General features: G+C 39.0%; 2 protein-coding genes across 4 annotated transcripts; both read right to left on the minus strand.

Annotated features, from left to right (window-relative positions):
* Nucleotides 1–281: 281 nt before the first annotated feature.
* Nucleotides 282–3,213, minus strand: rab42b (RAB42, member RAS oncogene family). Of its 2 annotated transcripts, none has more exons than XM_006791661.3 (3): nt 2,972–3,213; nt 2,536–2,823; nt 282–1,787 (listed from the first exon to the last, which is right to left on the minus strand). In XM_006791661.3, the coding sequence occupies exons 2-3, from the start codon at nt 2,751–2,753 to the stop codon at nt 1,337–1,339; spliced, it is 669 nt and encodes a 222-aa protein (XP_006791724.1). In that variant the 5' UTR covers nt 2,754–2,823; nt 2,972–3,213; the 3' UTR covers nt 282–1,336. The 2 variants fall into 2 exon arrangements, with proteins under 2 accessions (XP_006791724.1, XP_087704432.1); XM_087848306.1 differs by having other exon boundaries at nt 2,954–3,213.
* An 810-nt stretch (nt 3,214–4,023) lies between these two features.
* Nucleotides 4,024–15,280, minus strand: ctps1b (CTP synthase 1b). 2 transcript variants are annotated; one of them, XM_006791662.3, is made up of 18 exons: nt 15,125–15,280; nt 13,323–13,502; nt 12,095–12,265; nt 11,844–11,944; nt 10,794–10,910; nt 10,465–10,548; nt 9,971–10,051; nt 9,135–9,286; nt 8,456–8,588; nt 8,198–8,286; nt 7,543–7,637; nt 6,994–7,056; nt 6,812–6,855; nt 6,634–6,730; nt 6,498–6,553; nt 6,214–6,310; nt 5,873–6,017; nt 4,024–5,446 (listed from the first exon to the last, which is right to left on the minus strand). In XM_006791662.3, the coding sequence occupies exons 2-18, from the start codon at nt 13,486–13,488 to the stop codon at nt 5,371–5,373; spliced, it is 1,767 nt and encodes a 588-aa protein (XP_006791725.1). In that variant the 5' UTR covers nt 13,489–13,502; nt 15,125–15,280; the 3' UTR covers nt 4,024–5,370. The 2 variants fall into 2 exon arrangements, with proteins under 2 accessions (XP_006791725.1, XP_006791726.1); XM_006791663.3 differs by having other exon boundaries at nt 15,156–15,279.
* Between the last annotated feature and the right edge of the window lie 276 nt (nt 15,281–15,556).

Here is a 15,556-nt window from a genome sequence, read left to right on the forward strand (position 1 = left end):
GTTAATTATCTGAGATGCTGTTTCACATTTCTAGTAGATGTGAAATTGCCACACTATGTATTACATTAATACACCACAAAGGCTCAGATGTGATTAAATGGACTTCCTGCATACTTGCAGCCAACCAAGGATAAAGAAAGATATTCAGAAACAGCAGATGGCTACCAGCCATCATTTAATGACCTTGTTTTAGTTGCAGAGACACTGGGGGAAAAACCCCAATTTAATGTATGCACCTGAGAGTTTAATGAATTTCCACAGAAACACCTACAGACAACCAGTTCCTCACAGGATATTTACTAGTTATGTTACAAGACAACTGTTCAGGCTCATAAGAATAACTGAAGAGACAAATGAAGGTTCAAGACAATATTTGTAATCTGAACCAAGGGACCGAGTACCTTAATAGCTGCCAGTTACTGGCAGAACAAACAATATAGGAATATAGAAATTGAAAAGAAAATACAGAATACCTTTGTGGAGCAGTGGCTCCAATCCTATCACTTTTGACCCCTCAAAGTCATAAACCTGCTTGCAAACCGCTTTTTGTAATCTCTTTGTGTGGACACGAGCTGTGCAGACTACCTCGCCTCCTCAACCTTCAAGCCGGTGGACTTTTGAATAATTGTGACTCTGACACAATTACATCTTTAGCACCCATTAGACAAATTAGAGAAAAGAACAAACAACTTGTCATATTACAGCCTCTGCCCCAGCTGAACTGAGGTTAGCCATGACCTCATAAGTCCATTAGCGTAATATGCTGTGGAGCCGACATCTCACTAAAGAGAGAATTACCATATTTCTCTTATAAATACAGAATATAGATTTTTCTATTAAAAGTCCACAGTTTCACTAGCAGCTTTGAGTACTTTGTAAGGCATATTTTGAGCTCAGTGTTACAAGTGACATTGAGCAAACTTAAATTTTAACCTAATGGTGAAGCTATATCAAGATCGGAAAGGTTATTGGGCTTTACAGTGAAAAGGTCAGTCTCATTAAATGATAATCAATACAACAGGAGTCGAGCGCATGACCTGCTGATGGCAAAAAAGCAAAAAGTGTAAAAGTATCTGTTACAGAAAAAAAATTAACACTACACTGACCTATTTCCCCATTATATTTCACAGAGCCAACACAAAATAAAATACTAGCATCTTATAGTTCTAAAAGATTCATCTTCACAAAAAATGTGCAAAAATACTTTTCATACCAGCGTGTTTTATGATTTTTGTGCCTTACAGTAATATGCCACCACCAATCTAACCTGCTCACAGTTATTTGTTGCTTTTACAGTCACGTGAGTTCACATAGATGGGCACCACATGTCCACAGTTTAACCGCAACACTTTTTCTTGTCCTTGGTTGCTGTTCTTGGCTGAGGCATGTTGGCTCGCTGTAACTGTAGCGCCTGTGGGGCAGTGCACTTGACTCCATCCCAGCCCTCTTGCAGCTCTATCTCTCCACTCAATAGTCCCTGGTAGATCCGTCGAGTGAGGAGCTCGAAGCACTCCTTTACATGTTGCCCAGACTTTGCAGAGGCCTCCACGTAGGGCGTTCCTAGCTGCTGGGCCAGCATCTCTGCCTCTTCTCGGCTCACCGCCCTTTCCCTGTGAGCATCTCGATCATTCTTTTGACCCACCAGGATGAACAGAACCTTATGTGGCTGTACTCGCTCGCACACCTCAGCATGCCAGTCTTTAATATGGTCAAAGGAGGCTCGATGGGTGATGTCAAACACTAGCATGCCTCCAACTGAGTTGCGGTAATAGGAGCGGGTCACTGATCTGAGGAAAGAAGTGAGACAAAGGGGTAAAAAAATCTTAAGCGAGATAGAAAAACCCACACTGGCAAACAGAATCAAAATTTATGTCCTGTTCTAATGAGCAGTTAACAGCTGCTGTGTATAACTTCAGCTCTTTTGGACAAGCATTCATACAAACAGTTCCCCCTGATTTATTGAACCAAAGGTCATCTAAACTGTCAGGTGGTGAAAACTTCATCTAAACAGGTATTTCTGACAACAGGACAAGCCTTTGGTTCACTTAATGGGATTATAGATCCCATCCAGAGTGAAGTTAAATGCAAACAGGCGTAGTTTGCAATTTGTTTCAGTTCATTCAGCTGGAGAACTGGAAAATAAAGGATTTGGAGACAGAATGAAGCATGCTTCTCCTAGTTCTTTCATTAAATACGCTGAGCCTGGAAAATATTACATTTAAAAGAGCTCAATCTTCAATTTAGAAGTATTGCACAAACTGCACTTCTGTACACAGTACACACCTATCTTGTGACACTGACAGGGTGGACACACAATCATAGCAGAAAGTAAACAAAGCAAAACAACTTTATTGTGATCGGAATAGGCCCTAGTTCATTTGTCGCACACAACCTAAGTGTCTCTAATTTTCATTATTTGAACAGGGTCCTTGTAATGTGGCTTAATGCATTAAAAACGACAAATGTTACCTGGATTCCAACATAAAGCTCATATCATTGTAGAATGCATATATCTTATTCAAAGATCATCCATACCTGAACCTTTCCTGTCCTGCTGTGTCCCAGAACTGCAGCTTTACACGGACCCCCGGTTCCACCTCCAGGAAGTGAACGTAGAAGTCAACACCTACTGTCTCGTTGATGGACTCCATAAACAAGTCCTCTGTGTAGCGTTTCAGTAGGGAGGACTTTCCCACAGTTGAATCGCCCAGCATGATGATCCTGAACTGGTACTGCCACAAAGTCAGGTCCATTGTTGCTGGCAGTTACAAGAGATTAAGACAGGAATGACAGCTTTTGGAGATATGAAGGTGTGCACAAGCTCTGGGAAAGAGAAAAACAGATTGTCACAAAGATTAGAAAAGGTTAAAAGCAAATATAGTGAGAGATTACTGAGACTGAAGAGAAAGAAAGAGACATAACTTCATGGAGACTATCTACCACACAAACTTACCACCAGTTGCTTTCTTACCTCTGACAATCCAAATGTTGAGAAACAGGCATTAAGCCACTCCTTATTATTCTCACTACCAATGCAGCAGCAGTGTTCACAGCCACCCCAAACTTCTTTCCTTTTGTGACTGCAGTACAGCTCTCATTCCCATGGTGGCTCTTCAAATCCTCTACGAGGACAGGTATGTAGAAAAATCTGCCCCACAAAGTGGATCCATTTGAGCTGCTGATCTTAACTAGTATAGTAAGCTTGTACACAAGTGTGGCTTTGCAGGGGCGTGTACTTCTAAAGGTTGCTTGTTGATACTTGACTAAAGGAGGGGCAAGAGCACAAGGACAAAGGGAGGGCCAGATGTGGGAAAGGGGGACGTTTAAGGAAGTAGTGGCTGCCTAAAAAAACTTATCAGGGGAAACTGTGCAGTTTCCTGTAGTTGAGAGCCAGTAGGGACGTCATCATCAACAAACATACAAAATGAGGGTGACTGTTGGCAACTCTAACAGTTGCCACACTATTTGCAACAGTTTTTATCACTTTATGATCTCGTATGTGCAGCGAGGATCTGAAAAGGGAAGTTGATAACAATGTCGCTTTTTATCCTCTGGGAAAGCCAAACTGGGGGTGGCTGTAGCTCAGGAGGTAGAGCAGGTCACCTACTGATCGGAAGGTTGGAGGTTCGATCCCAGGCTCCTCCAGTCTGCATGCCAAGTATCCTTGGGCAAGATACTAACCCCAAGTTGCTCTCCGATGCGTCCATCGGAGTATGAATGTGTGTGAATGTAGTTAGAAAAAGCACTAAGTACAGATAAAGTGCTTGTGAGAATGGGTGTGACTGGGTGAATGTGGCATGTTGTATAGAGCGCTTTGAGTACTCCGGGAGAGTAGAAAAGCGCTATATAAGAATCAGTCCATTTACCATTTACCATTTGGTCTCACAGCTATATGTAAAGCGACCGTGACCTCTTAACATTATGCAGTGATGGAACGGGTTCACGTTACATGAAGGCACCATGGAGAGCAACAAGGTTCCTCTCCACTGTCCTGGTTAGTAGGATAATGAGTCCATCCTTAGGCAGTTGTGACACCAGCATATTTATGAAAAGTCATTCACACATACTCACAGCTTGTGGGGGTAATATTCAACAGGACACCCCCCCCCCCCACAAAAAAATACAAATAAACAGACATGCTGCATAACACATGCATCTAAATTTAATAAATAAAAGGCATTTCAGTGCATTTGGGTCACACAATGGTAACAAAAGTGGATCTCATGTTACTAAGTAGACTGAAAATGCAAGAGGGACATTTGATAGTGATAACCTACTAGATGCTTTTACTGATGCTTCAAGATCCATTTGAGATCGTAGTTTTAGTTTTATTCTGTTGTTGTCGCAAAGGTTGCTTAAATTTCCCCAGATGACTGTGCATCAGCATATTTCAATTTAAACAGTTCTTAGTCAGAAATAGCAGTAAAGGGCAATCATGTTTACTGGTCATAGGCAAAAGTTGTGCAACCTGAACTGGTCAGTTCAGTTTTAGGGCTTCACAAACTAATGGCGTTCCAAAGTGAGCGAGTCTTCAAATGACAGCTTACATGCAGAAATTAAAAGCCTGCATCCATGTGATTGATTCCTGCCTAAATCTTTAACATTATCAGAGCAGAATATTTCACATTTTCACCCAAGAGTCACAGCCTCATGTCCAAACAGATTTGGATGTAATACAGAGAAAGACTGTTTAAAACCAAACCAGTATTAAACTATGGGGGAAATACAGATGAAAAAACTGACAAACAATTACAACAATTATATCAGTAATTCCCTATACACTATGTATATATATATATATACACACGTATACATGTACACACGTACATACACATGTATACACGTACACATGTGTACACACACACACACACACACACACACACACACACACACACACACACACACACACATATATCTCCCTTTCTCAGATGCTACAATTCCAAAAAACTGAGAACGTCTCTGAAAAATATTTCTCTGAAAAACTCCAAAATACACATCTTCTCAATATTTTACCAGAACATCATTATGATAACAGCAGTACACTTTATACTGATGGGCTGATATCTTCCCTTTAATCATGTACCTTAGTGTATTCTTTTTTGACAAGTTCCATTACAGCAACATTTTTTTGAGTTCCCTCACAAAACCTTTATTAATACTTGATTTTTGCAGCAACTTTAAAACACTAAAATAAACAGAATTCACTACCTTTATTATTTTGCTGTAGGCAAAATATTTGAAGAACATAAATTATAAATTGTTATGACAATAAAGTATTAACAATTCAAAAATACAGAGTAATACAAAGATTGTTTGTGCAGAGTCAGTCCTGGGTGATCTCCATGAGCGGCACATACACAAAAATTACTTCTACAAAGACAGAAACTTCAGCTCACGCATGTCCATGTCGGGAGAGCTGCTACCACTGTGATCACTGTAGGTGTCCCTGAAATGAAAGGTAAATTCATAAGATTATTACATCAGCAAGACATTATAGGGACAGTCTTACTGTAACTGCGGGAATTGTTGTGACATAGCATCAGTTTTAAATGCAGATATAATATGTGTGGGCAAAATGCTTAATGACTGATGTTAAATATTGATCAAGTTGTAGGTTCTTTGTAGGAGGTTTTTTCACATGTTTACCATTCAGATTACTTATTAAAAGTGTCATCAAAGCTAAATATGATGAAAAATGAGAGCAAGGTGAAATAACATTCAACTGTTTGGAGGTTGGAGAAACGCCATGATGGAATAAGCGAGCTGGGAAGTTATAGCTGCAGCTAAACTTCGAAACTGTTGGACTGTCACCATTGCAGTTTCATTTCCTTTAAATAACTTTTGAATTGGTAATTGATGTGCTGGTGGTTACCGTGGAGAAAGGCGACAGCCCTTGGCCAGGTAGCTCTGGAGTTTTCCTGCAGAGGCCAGCAGGAGACCAAAGTATGGAGGAGAAGGTTTGATAGGTCTGGAGGTGAACTCTGGATGATACTGCACTCCAACATAGTAACAGTGGTCTGAAACCAAAAAATTGCGTATTACTGCACATGTTTCTGCTCCCTCAGGCTTCATTTAAACAACAAAGATTAAATGTTTGATATCATAACGAAGGACAGTTTGGGGTTAAACATGATTTCTCTACATCGTGTTCAAGAATTGTATGTATTAGAAGAAGCCGGTGGGTGCTGGATTTCAAACACGCTTTCCCCATACCCTCTAATTCAATGACTTCCATTCGCTCTCCTTCCACATCCTGACCAACAAACTGAAGTCCTTTTTGTTCAAAGTGATGCTTCAGCTCTGGATTCACCTGAAAATAAGATAAGATTCTGTGATTCAAGGTTTTATGTTTTGTTTTGTTCTTGCAGTACTTCTAGAAAAAAAGCCATGGACCCAACAAAACAAAATAATGTTCAAATCAAATCTCAAAGTTAGATAAGATACTGCACACAATACGTTTTGCTTAATAAATTTTGTAACTTTGTTTGGGTCACTACCTCAAATCTGTGTCTGTGCCGTTCGTCAACATATTCCACATCTCCATATAGCTTTCCTGGAAGAATAAAAAATATTTTATCAACAGTAATTAGGTAGAAGAAGTCCATGTATCATTTGATCCAGGGAGATACATACTCAGCACACTGGTGCTGGATGAGAAAATGGTCCGCCTCTTTCCCAACCTCATAGTCCCACCCATCTGGCCTGGGTTGTGTTCTGGCATGTCAATTACCTGTAGAGATCAAATCAAGATTATATAACTGATAATGGATGGTAAAAATGCATGGTAAAAAAAACAAAGAGGATAACATACCACAGGGTGTTTGGATTCTGGATTAAATTCTGTGGAGTTGGCATCTGAAAAACACAAGATGAACTAATCTGAGCACAAATCAGCTTTCCAATAGGTGGAAGCCTTATTCATCATTAAATTAGAAACCACTGGAAGCAAATGTTTCTTAGCTGTGTCCTCAGCAGAACTAAACAATCACGTACCTTCCCATCCAAGAACACTGCGGGCAAACTCACACACTGCCAGCTGCATGCCCAAACAAACGCCTGCAAAAAACAAGGCCAGTGGAATTCTAAATATTAAACAACATATTTTTATATAATATATAAATCACTGACTACATGTAATGAATTTGGATGTTAAGTGCTACCTCATATGATTAATTGTCAGTAAAGAAAGGTGTGCAGTAAATACAGATTACCCTTTCAATATGCACCACAGAGAATTTCAGCAGCCAAAACAAATACAAGACCTTGAAACAAAACCCCAGTAGGGGGTTTGTCTTTTCATTGGTGTAAGCGGTATTTGAAAAATTGATATCATACATAAAATATATGAACAGCATCCCAGCACATCCTCTACACCACCCAGCACTAAGGTGTGTAGGACAGAGTCTCTGCTTAGACTGAGTCTATATCTATAATCAACTCAATGTGTTTCCCCCTATTTGTCTTTCAATAACTGCTCAAACTACGTCCAACTGCAATATAATATGATACACAGCATACAGCATAGCCGGACATCTCCCTTACCCAGGAATGGCTTATTCTGTTTCCGTGCCCAAGAAATAGCCTCCATCTTGCCTTCTGTCCCTCTTGCACCAAAACCTCCTGGCACCAAGACACCACTGTGGAAAGGACAGAAAAGACCATCCCTGAGATTTCACAGACACATGTAGAACCACTTAAATCTATTTAAACCTTGTGTTACTCTCTCTGGAAAACTTAAAAAAGCAAAATGCCAGGCTGGTATTGTACAGCCAATGTAAGATAATTCAGTATCGTATGGTTAGTGAACTAAGTAACATAATTAGAAATAATTTCGTTTGTGATAGTATCTGATTAAGACACACTAGTGACATTGTTCTTCAAAAAGATGAAGAAAGAAGAAAAAAAAAAAAAGACCACTATCCTAAATTGTGTTTCCTTTACCAAAACAACCCCCTGCGGTAATACATTTATCTTTTTGGCTGTCCCCAACTTGTAGCATACCCAGTTACTGCTTCTTTTGAAACAGCCACAGACAAACAGGACTTTTCTTTTAACCCGTTTGCAATATTGCTACTACCATAGCTGCACGAACTATAATACTGTATCACCAGAGTGTACATTTTAATATCGACAGCTGCTGATTATCCAAGATTATCCACACTTCTTAGCGTGTTTTCGCCTTGTTTTGTCTACTCACTGAGCACTGCAGAGTTTCTGCCAGGCCTCGTGATATTTCACTGGATCATCTTGCAGTGTAGTAGTCTCCAAATCTGCAGAGTCTATGTACTGCAATAACAACAAACAGTGTAATCTGGATGGAGATCAGTCAACAACAGGCTGCACAAATACAGGAATATGTGAGGTTTTATTTAAGTATAGCAAGTTTATCTGACAACAGTCCAAACTGAAAACAGCGATGCAAAATTCAGAAATTAGAAGAGAGTTTTCTCCTTACCTTGACCTCTAGTTTGTGATTAATGGCAAGGGCTGAGTGCTCTAGGGCCTTAATAACAGATGTGTAGGAGTCAGCTAACTTTGTATATTTTCCCACCAGGGCTATGGAAACATGCTCCAAGAGACGGTCGGATCTGAAAAGAGAGGGAGATGATTTATAGTACAGAATCTGGTGCATTCTTTGAATGATTACTTCCTCAGCTACCCGTTTTACCTCAACGCTCAGTATGTTGTACTCACTGGGAAAAGAAAAAATAAATAAATCTGCTTCTGGTGTCAGCATTCTTTAGGGAAAGTTTTGTGACCAAAATCATAACAAGCATCATTATTGCTGACGTATTAGGAGGTTCTGAAACTTAGATTGAATCTGTCATGCCTACTTGTCTAGTAATGTTATGTTCAAGGGGTCCAGAAACTCAGCCAAGTCTGACACCAAGTTTTAAATTGAATAAACACACAGAGTCCTTTTTCTATGTTGTATTTGAGGTTATGTCACGAGCAAGGAGCAAAAACAAACAAACAAACAAAAAAACAGCATTGTGGATGTTCAAGGCTTCGAAATACACAGTCCAAAACAAATAGCAGCCAAGTCCACATTTTGTACCTTAAATGAATGTATCTAGTTTTCCCTGTTCAAGACAAAATTAGAAATAGTTAAAGGCTGAGATACTCTTTCCTACCGGTCAGCCATCTCCTTCCACTTTGTGAACATCTTTCTGGGTCTCATCTCAATGGGCAAGTTCAACCGCTCGCACAAGTACCTCACAACACCCTGATCCTCCAGCAGCAGAGGAACTCTATAAATTGAGGAGACATCGTGGACACAGATCACCTGAAAAGAATTAGAAGATGTGTTATTTGTTGACATCTGCTACTTTTTTTAAAAAACCATTTTTATACACTGACCTGTCACTTTATTAGGTATGCCTTAGCTATCAAAAGGACCAGAGTGTCTCTTGGTATAAAATGTTACAAATCCCCCACATCTTTGCAACATCACCGCTGGTCTGAATTGTTGATACAAAGTAGGATGGATCCACGCTTTCAATTTCTCTACACCACATTCTGACCCCTTCTGAATACCCTGGTTGTAACGAGTGGTTATTTGAGGTACAGCTGCCTTCCTATCAGCTCAAAGCAGTCTGTCTATTCTTCTCCGAACTCTGGAATTAACCTGGAGATGAAAAATCCCAGTAGATCAGCTTTCAAAGTCACATCAACTTTCTTTCCTATTCTGATGCTTGGCTCAAACAAGCACCTGAGCAGGTGTACCTAACAAAGTGGCTGATGAGAGGATATGCTTTCCACATCTGAGGTCAGCATCTATCTAAATCTAATGATATCATAGCAACAAAAAGTAATTACTTAATAATAATAAATTATTATATAATGTTATATCTACTTATAATATATGACAACATTATCTGAAATAGTAGATGTTAGTAGTGATGAGAACTGTACTAGCTCATAACTAACATAAGTAGCCTACCCTACCTACAGTTTTACAGGAAATCACCTGTGTGGGCTCCACATGACAAAACATGGAGATCTTTTCCTTGACAGATGTTTCTAGAGGAGTTGTACAGCGACAAACAATCTGCCAAAAGAAGGACATATATCAGGATAATGTATACAAACAAAATAATGCCAGAGCGCACACTTGAGTGTTTACGATTTAATACACTCCAAATTTTATTTGATTGTGTACATAATGAAATTAACATGTGAAAATGATGGCTTTATCGGAAGAATGAGGACAAGATCTGAGAGGTACATACTGATATAATAGTGGTAAAAAAAAATCTGCCAAATCAATCCTACAGAAAACAGTTCATCTATTGATTTAGCACGCAGTTGTAAAATTTATTCAAGTTAGCCATTTTAACGCTTAGTGCAGTCTCGGTGGTGGTGCTCTTTACTTTTTATTAGTGCTCACACTAGTTAGCAGATCACCCATAATACACCCATTTGACTTGCAGATATAAGAATCAGTTTAATCTGACTACCCACCAAATCTGCAGACAATCCCAGCCCTCTGAGTTCCCGGACGCTGTTCTGGGTTGGTTTGGTTTTCTGCTCCCCTGTGGTATTGGGCTTTAGAGAAAAGATACATCCACACAAAACAAAGCATAAATGGCCGTGCAATATAAGTCCAAAGTGATTATCCCCCAGTTCAATACCATGTTCCTTCAATTACCAAAAGAATGAATTTAAGACTTACATAATGAAACAAAAATGTTTCAAATTATTCATTAGATCTGGTGATCTTACAGGTAATCGCTTTTTCTACAATATCTGTTAACACTACTTGGTTGTGCATGGTCACTAGCAAACCATACCTGTGGTATCAAGCTGACATGGATGTTGCAGAAGTTCTCCCTTTTCACCTTGAACTGGAACTGTCTGAAAGCTTCAATAAAAGGCATGCTCTCGATGTCCCCCACTGTGCCTCCTAGCTGTGGACACAAAACACCAGCTTAAAGCACAGAATTACATGCAAGAATACACAGGCTGAGCCTCAGCACTTTGGAAAGACTTGGGAAATACAGCACACTGTCAGCAGTACCAAGCCCATAATACTGTCAGCGCTGGTTTGAAGTATGCTGTATAGAAAGAACTGCTAGAGGCAGGATAATAATTTAACTTGGTTTATGAGAACTTGACTCTTTTAAGCTGCAAATATATTAAAGACAAAATAATTCTGCAGCACATACTGTAAAATAAACACTTGATTTATAACACAATGATTTAACACTGTTTTTTAAAAATACATAAAACATTTATTTCCCAAGGCTAGAAACAGAGCCAGTGTTTTTACAACCTTTCAACAGCAAATCATTTTTTAAATCCCTCTATTTACCAGTTTTTACTGGGTTTTTTTGTTTTTTTTGGTGCATCACAGTGACAGTCATTTGTTCGGGTTCAGCTATTTCTCAGACCTGCTGCTGAATAGTGTCAATATTTGCTATCGCTTCAGGCAACAAGCTTTTTTTTTTCTTCCAATCCTTTTGGAAAATGTCGTCTACTTCTCAAAATCACTAGAAAAACAGAATTGCACAAATGATTAAAGTGGCGGTACTCAGACTATGAGGTGTTGAGCTACCGCAAGTGGGGCATGGACGACCAGTTGAAAAATGTTAAATGAAACTAAGTTGAATGAAAATGATACATTTTTATGTGAAAAATACATTTGTTGTAGATATTATAATTACTTTATTTCAGAAAAATTCAACAAGGATTCCACTTCTGAAGTGGAGCATTATTTTTTTAAGTCTGAGAACTACTAGACTAAAGAATGACCCATGGAAATGTAAATAAGATACTTCCCACTGCAGCATATTTATTTACACTACAGGTCACCTTGGCCAACAATATAAATCCCAGTTTACCTCTATGACACAAACTTGAGGCTCCACACCGTCCTCATCCACTGAAATGGTTGCCTGCTTCATTACCCATTCCTGAATAGCATCTGTGATATGTGGCACCACTGACAAAGAAAAGAAAAATTTTAGCTATAGTTATCTGTGCATTTGCATTGTATAACTCAACCCTGAGAAATGCATGCACACATGTCAAATCTGCTTTCCTAAGGCCCGTTTTGGCAATAAAAGCAGTTATGTAAACAGTAATATCCAACCTTGTACAGTCTTGCCCAGGTAGTCTCCTTTTCTCTCCTTGTTGATTACCGATTGATAGATCTTTCCAGTTGTGATGTTGTTATCTCTGATAAGGCGGATGTCCAGGAAACGCTCATAGTTACCCAAATCTAGATCCACTTCCCCACCATCATCGAGAACAAACACTTCACCTGGAAAAGACAAACAGTACATCAGTGTTTTCACACAGTTTGTTTCATAGTAGCTTTTCACCTGGTAAAAATCCTTCCTGAGCCCCACTTGAGCCCCGCTTACTAACATAACAAATAGATATATGCTTGACACTTTATTACGTACACCTTGCTCATACTGTGTCAGAACCCCCTTTGCCTTCAGGACTGCCGTAATTCTTAGTGGCACAGATTCATCAATGTGTTGGAAACAGTCCAGAGGTTTTGGTCCATGCTGACATAAAAGCATGACTTACTTTGGTGCAGATTTGTTGACTGCACGTCCAAGATGCAACTTCCCTATTCCACCAAATCCCAAAGGTTCTCTATTGGAATGAGATCTGTGATTTTGGCACAGTGAACTAATGTTGTGTTCCATTTGCCTCCAAAGTCAGAGCTATGAATGATGCCATTCCTAAATTTAGTTTGTTCAACAAATATGGAAAAGCAAGCAGTGCCATTAATGCATCACTAGCAGTACAACCCAATGCTTGCTTTTGCTTAAAAATGCTGCTGCAAGACATTCACCACTGTCAGTGGTCTGTATATGAGGTGTTTGTGGTTGCAAACACACAGATATGCAGGATATCTTCTCTTTTTTGGGAACACTATATAAAAAATCTCAAGAGATCAACAGTTTTTGAAATCCCGACCCAGATAGCAAAAACAACCATGTCATGTACAAAGTCACTTAATCTACCTTTCCTTCACATTCAGCTGCTTAGTTTGAACTTCTTCAGCTCATCTTGACCCTATATAAATGCCTAAATGCACTCAGTTGCTGCCATGTGATTGGTTGATTTTACACTTCCATCGGCAATCAGTTAAATAGGTGCACATCAAAAAATAGTCAGTGACTGTACACTGTATGGAAACAACCTGTGCTCACACCACTCTACCTTAAAGGCTCTAACACTCCCACAGCACTTCTTGTCAAATATTAACCACAGAACTCCATCAAACAATTGAATCAAACTGCTGATGGCAATTGACTGAGGACAAGGACATTGTTAGAAGCAGTAAATTATAAATTACTTACCGTGCTCATAGGGTGAAAAGGTTCCAGCATCAATATTGATATATGGGTCGATTTTGATGGCTGTGACATGAAGACCGCAGGACTTAAGGATTGTTCCCACACTGCTGGCAATGATGCCCTTACCAATACCAGATATAACGCCACCAGTAACCAGGATGTACTTCATAGTGGCATCTAAGACTAAACACAGAAAACAGGAATCCAGTAAATGACTTACAAATGTACTTTACATTTCTAGGACAAGTTCTTAGCAATACTGGCATTTGCAAGCTTTATTTACTCAAGTAACAAATAGTATTAAAAGTCCCAAGGGTCCTTCTGCAAGTGGAAAAAAATACATTTTATTTTATAATTTTCTATAGTGTTTTAGGGGAAAATAAATAAACACATGTCCCCGCTATCCAGCGAGATATTTTAGTTGCTGTATGCTATGCTTGACACAACCCTGTCACCAATACTCCAGAACTTAAATAAGTAGAATTGAATAATGTTGTTTAATACATTTTTGGCCTTCTTTTAAGGTAAGGATAGTCAAACTCATACTGAGCATTTAATTTCAGATAAGACTTAATTTACATGGCTGAATCAATACATTATTTTTATTTGTAGATGACGACATAAACATAACAGGGTATCAAATCAGTGCTACTATTTGTGTTTTCTCAGAAAAAGACCCAAGCTGTGGAATGTATTGGACTATAAAAATCGAAAATGTAGTTATAAAAATAAAGGAAGTAAACAGAATTGAAAGGAATTTCTTTCATGGTAATATGTAACAGGCTTCCATCTGTCAAAATGACCGACTTGATCACTCAGTGAAGTCAAACAAGATCGGAAGAAAACAAAACATCTCAAACAGGTTTCAAGGGCTGCACAAAGTTGTTATATTTGTTAAATAATATGTTATATTTATTAATTTAGTTATCAAGAAGTTAGGACAAGAGAAAGATTATTGTGTTTGTGCGTATGTGTGTGTGTGTGTGTGTTCGTTGGGGGCGGGGTCAGATTCAAGGAAAACCCTGCACAGAATGACTCCTAAACTGTCTATTTTAACAAGGTACTTGCCCTGCACCAACATTTAAATGGAGAATTTCGCTATGTGCTCAGAAAAGTTATAGCTATAACACTTAACAGCACAGTCTGTCTGTATCATGGTTTGATTAAACTGACAGCATGATGGTGTTTTTCCTTATAGAGGTGTGGCTAACCCTTTGTTTACATCCATTTGTTTACATTGTTCGGACCTATGCATTACAGTGAGACTGTACGAACACAAGTGGGTGAATCCAAATTGTAAAACCTAAGAATGTGTCAACATGTGATCGAATTACACCGGCGTGAAAGACGCATTAACTTTTGTTATTGTTGTTTTTATTGACAGTGTATGAAGTTAAATTGGCGGGAAAAACAGAGCGCCGCTATAAGTAAGGGTAACTTCTCCAGAGGGGCTCCTGAGAGCTTTCGTGGGTTACTGAGTTTTGTCGTAATTTGTTTGTTTGCTACATACATATTTCACAGAGGAAAACTGGTCGGTTGATTAGTTTTCACCTGTCGTAACCCAGCTAACATTATCCATAGTGTCTTGTGTGAAGTCCTACCTTATGGATTTTACTTACAGAGACAAAAAACTGATTCATTCAATAGCATCCAACAAGAAAAATGTCATATTTATCGTATTATTATATCAGTTAACTGGTTATGACCAAATTTGGAACGCCAATAACCAACTTAGCGGCATTTTCTTTATCCATTAAACGACGTTCCGAGATACAGCGTCATTAAAAAAAGCCATACAAACTCACCAAACGGCTATAGCAAAGTGTCCAGAAATACCTTGATGTAGTGTTTATCTAACGAATTTCTTTCTGTTCGTAAAGAAAGCCCACGTTGTTGCAGTACAGCAAACACGTGTATGACAGGCTGCGCTGACTGGTTGAGCCACTTCTCCAACAGACAGCTTGCGTCCTTCCGTTTCGTAATGTAAGTAAATTTTCCTTCCTTTTGTTTGCTCAGGCAGACCTTAGGCGCCGCCCATACAAGATTAACCAATGAGAGAACTGAATTGCGGAGAAACTCTGCCTTACAGATTAAACTACGGTCGAATTTTTATGCCTCGGGTCTACACACTGGGGCGAATGTAAAGCATTTCAAGGTCAGTGCAGCTGCACCTTTTTTGAAACTAGAAATTAAAACTCATCAGGAAAATGATTTTGGATTATTAAAGCCTTCTTAAT

Source organism: Neolamprologus brichardi, chromosome 11 (assembly GCF_056152115.1).
Source record: "Neolamprologus brichardi isolate AB-2024 chromosome 11, ASM5615211v1, whole genome shotgun sequence".
NCBI classification, from domain to species: Eukaryota; Metazoa; Chordata; class Actinopteri; order Cichliformes; family Cichlidae; genus Neolamprologus; species Neolamprologus brichardi.

Bases quoted from the DNA above. Each gene is read 5' to 3' on its own strand.
- rab42b (XM_006791661.3), bottom strand. From the start codon at position 2,753: ATGGACCTGACTTTGTGGCAGTACCAGTTCAGGATCATCATGCTGGGC. The intron at 1,788-2,535 runs GTATGGATGATC...TTCTTTCCTCAG, and splicing joins GCAGGACAGGAAAGGTTCAG to ATCAGTGACCCGCTCCTATT.
- ctps1b (XM_006791662.3), bottom strand. From the start codon at position 13,488: ATGAAGTACATCCTGGTTACTGGTGGCGTTATATCTGGTATTGGTAAG. The intron at 10,052-10,464 runs GTGGGTAGTCAG...TTCTTTTGGCAG, and splicing joins TGGGATTGTCTGCAGATTTG to ATTGTTTGTCGCTGTACAAC. The intron at 6,731-6,811 runs GTATGTTATCCT...TGATCTCTACAG, and splicing joins CAGAATCCAAACACCCTGTG to GTAATTGACATGCCAGAACA.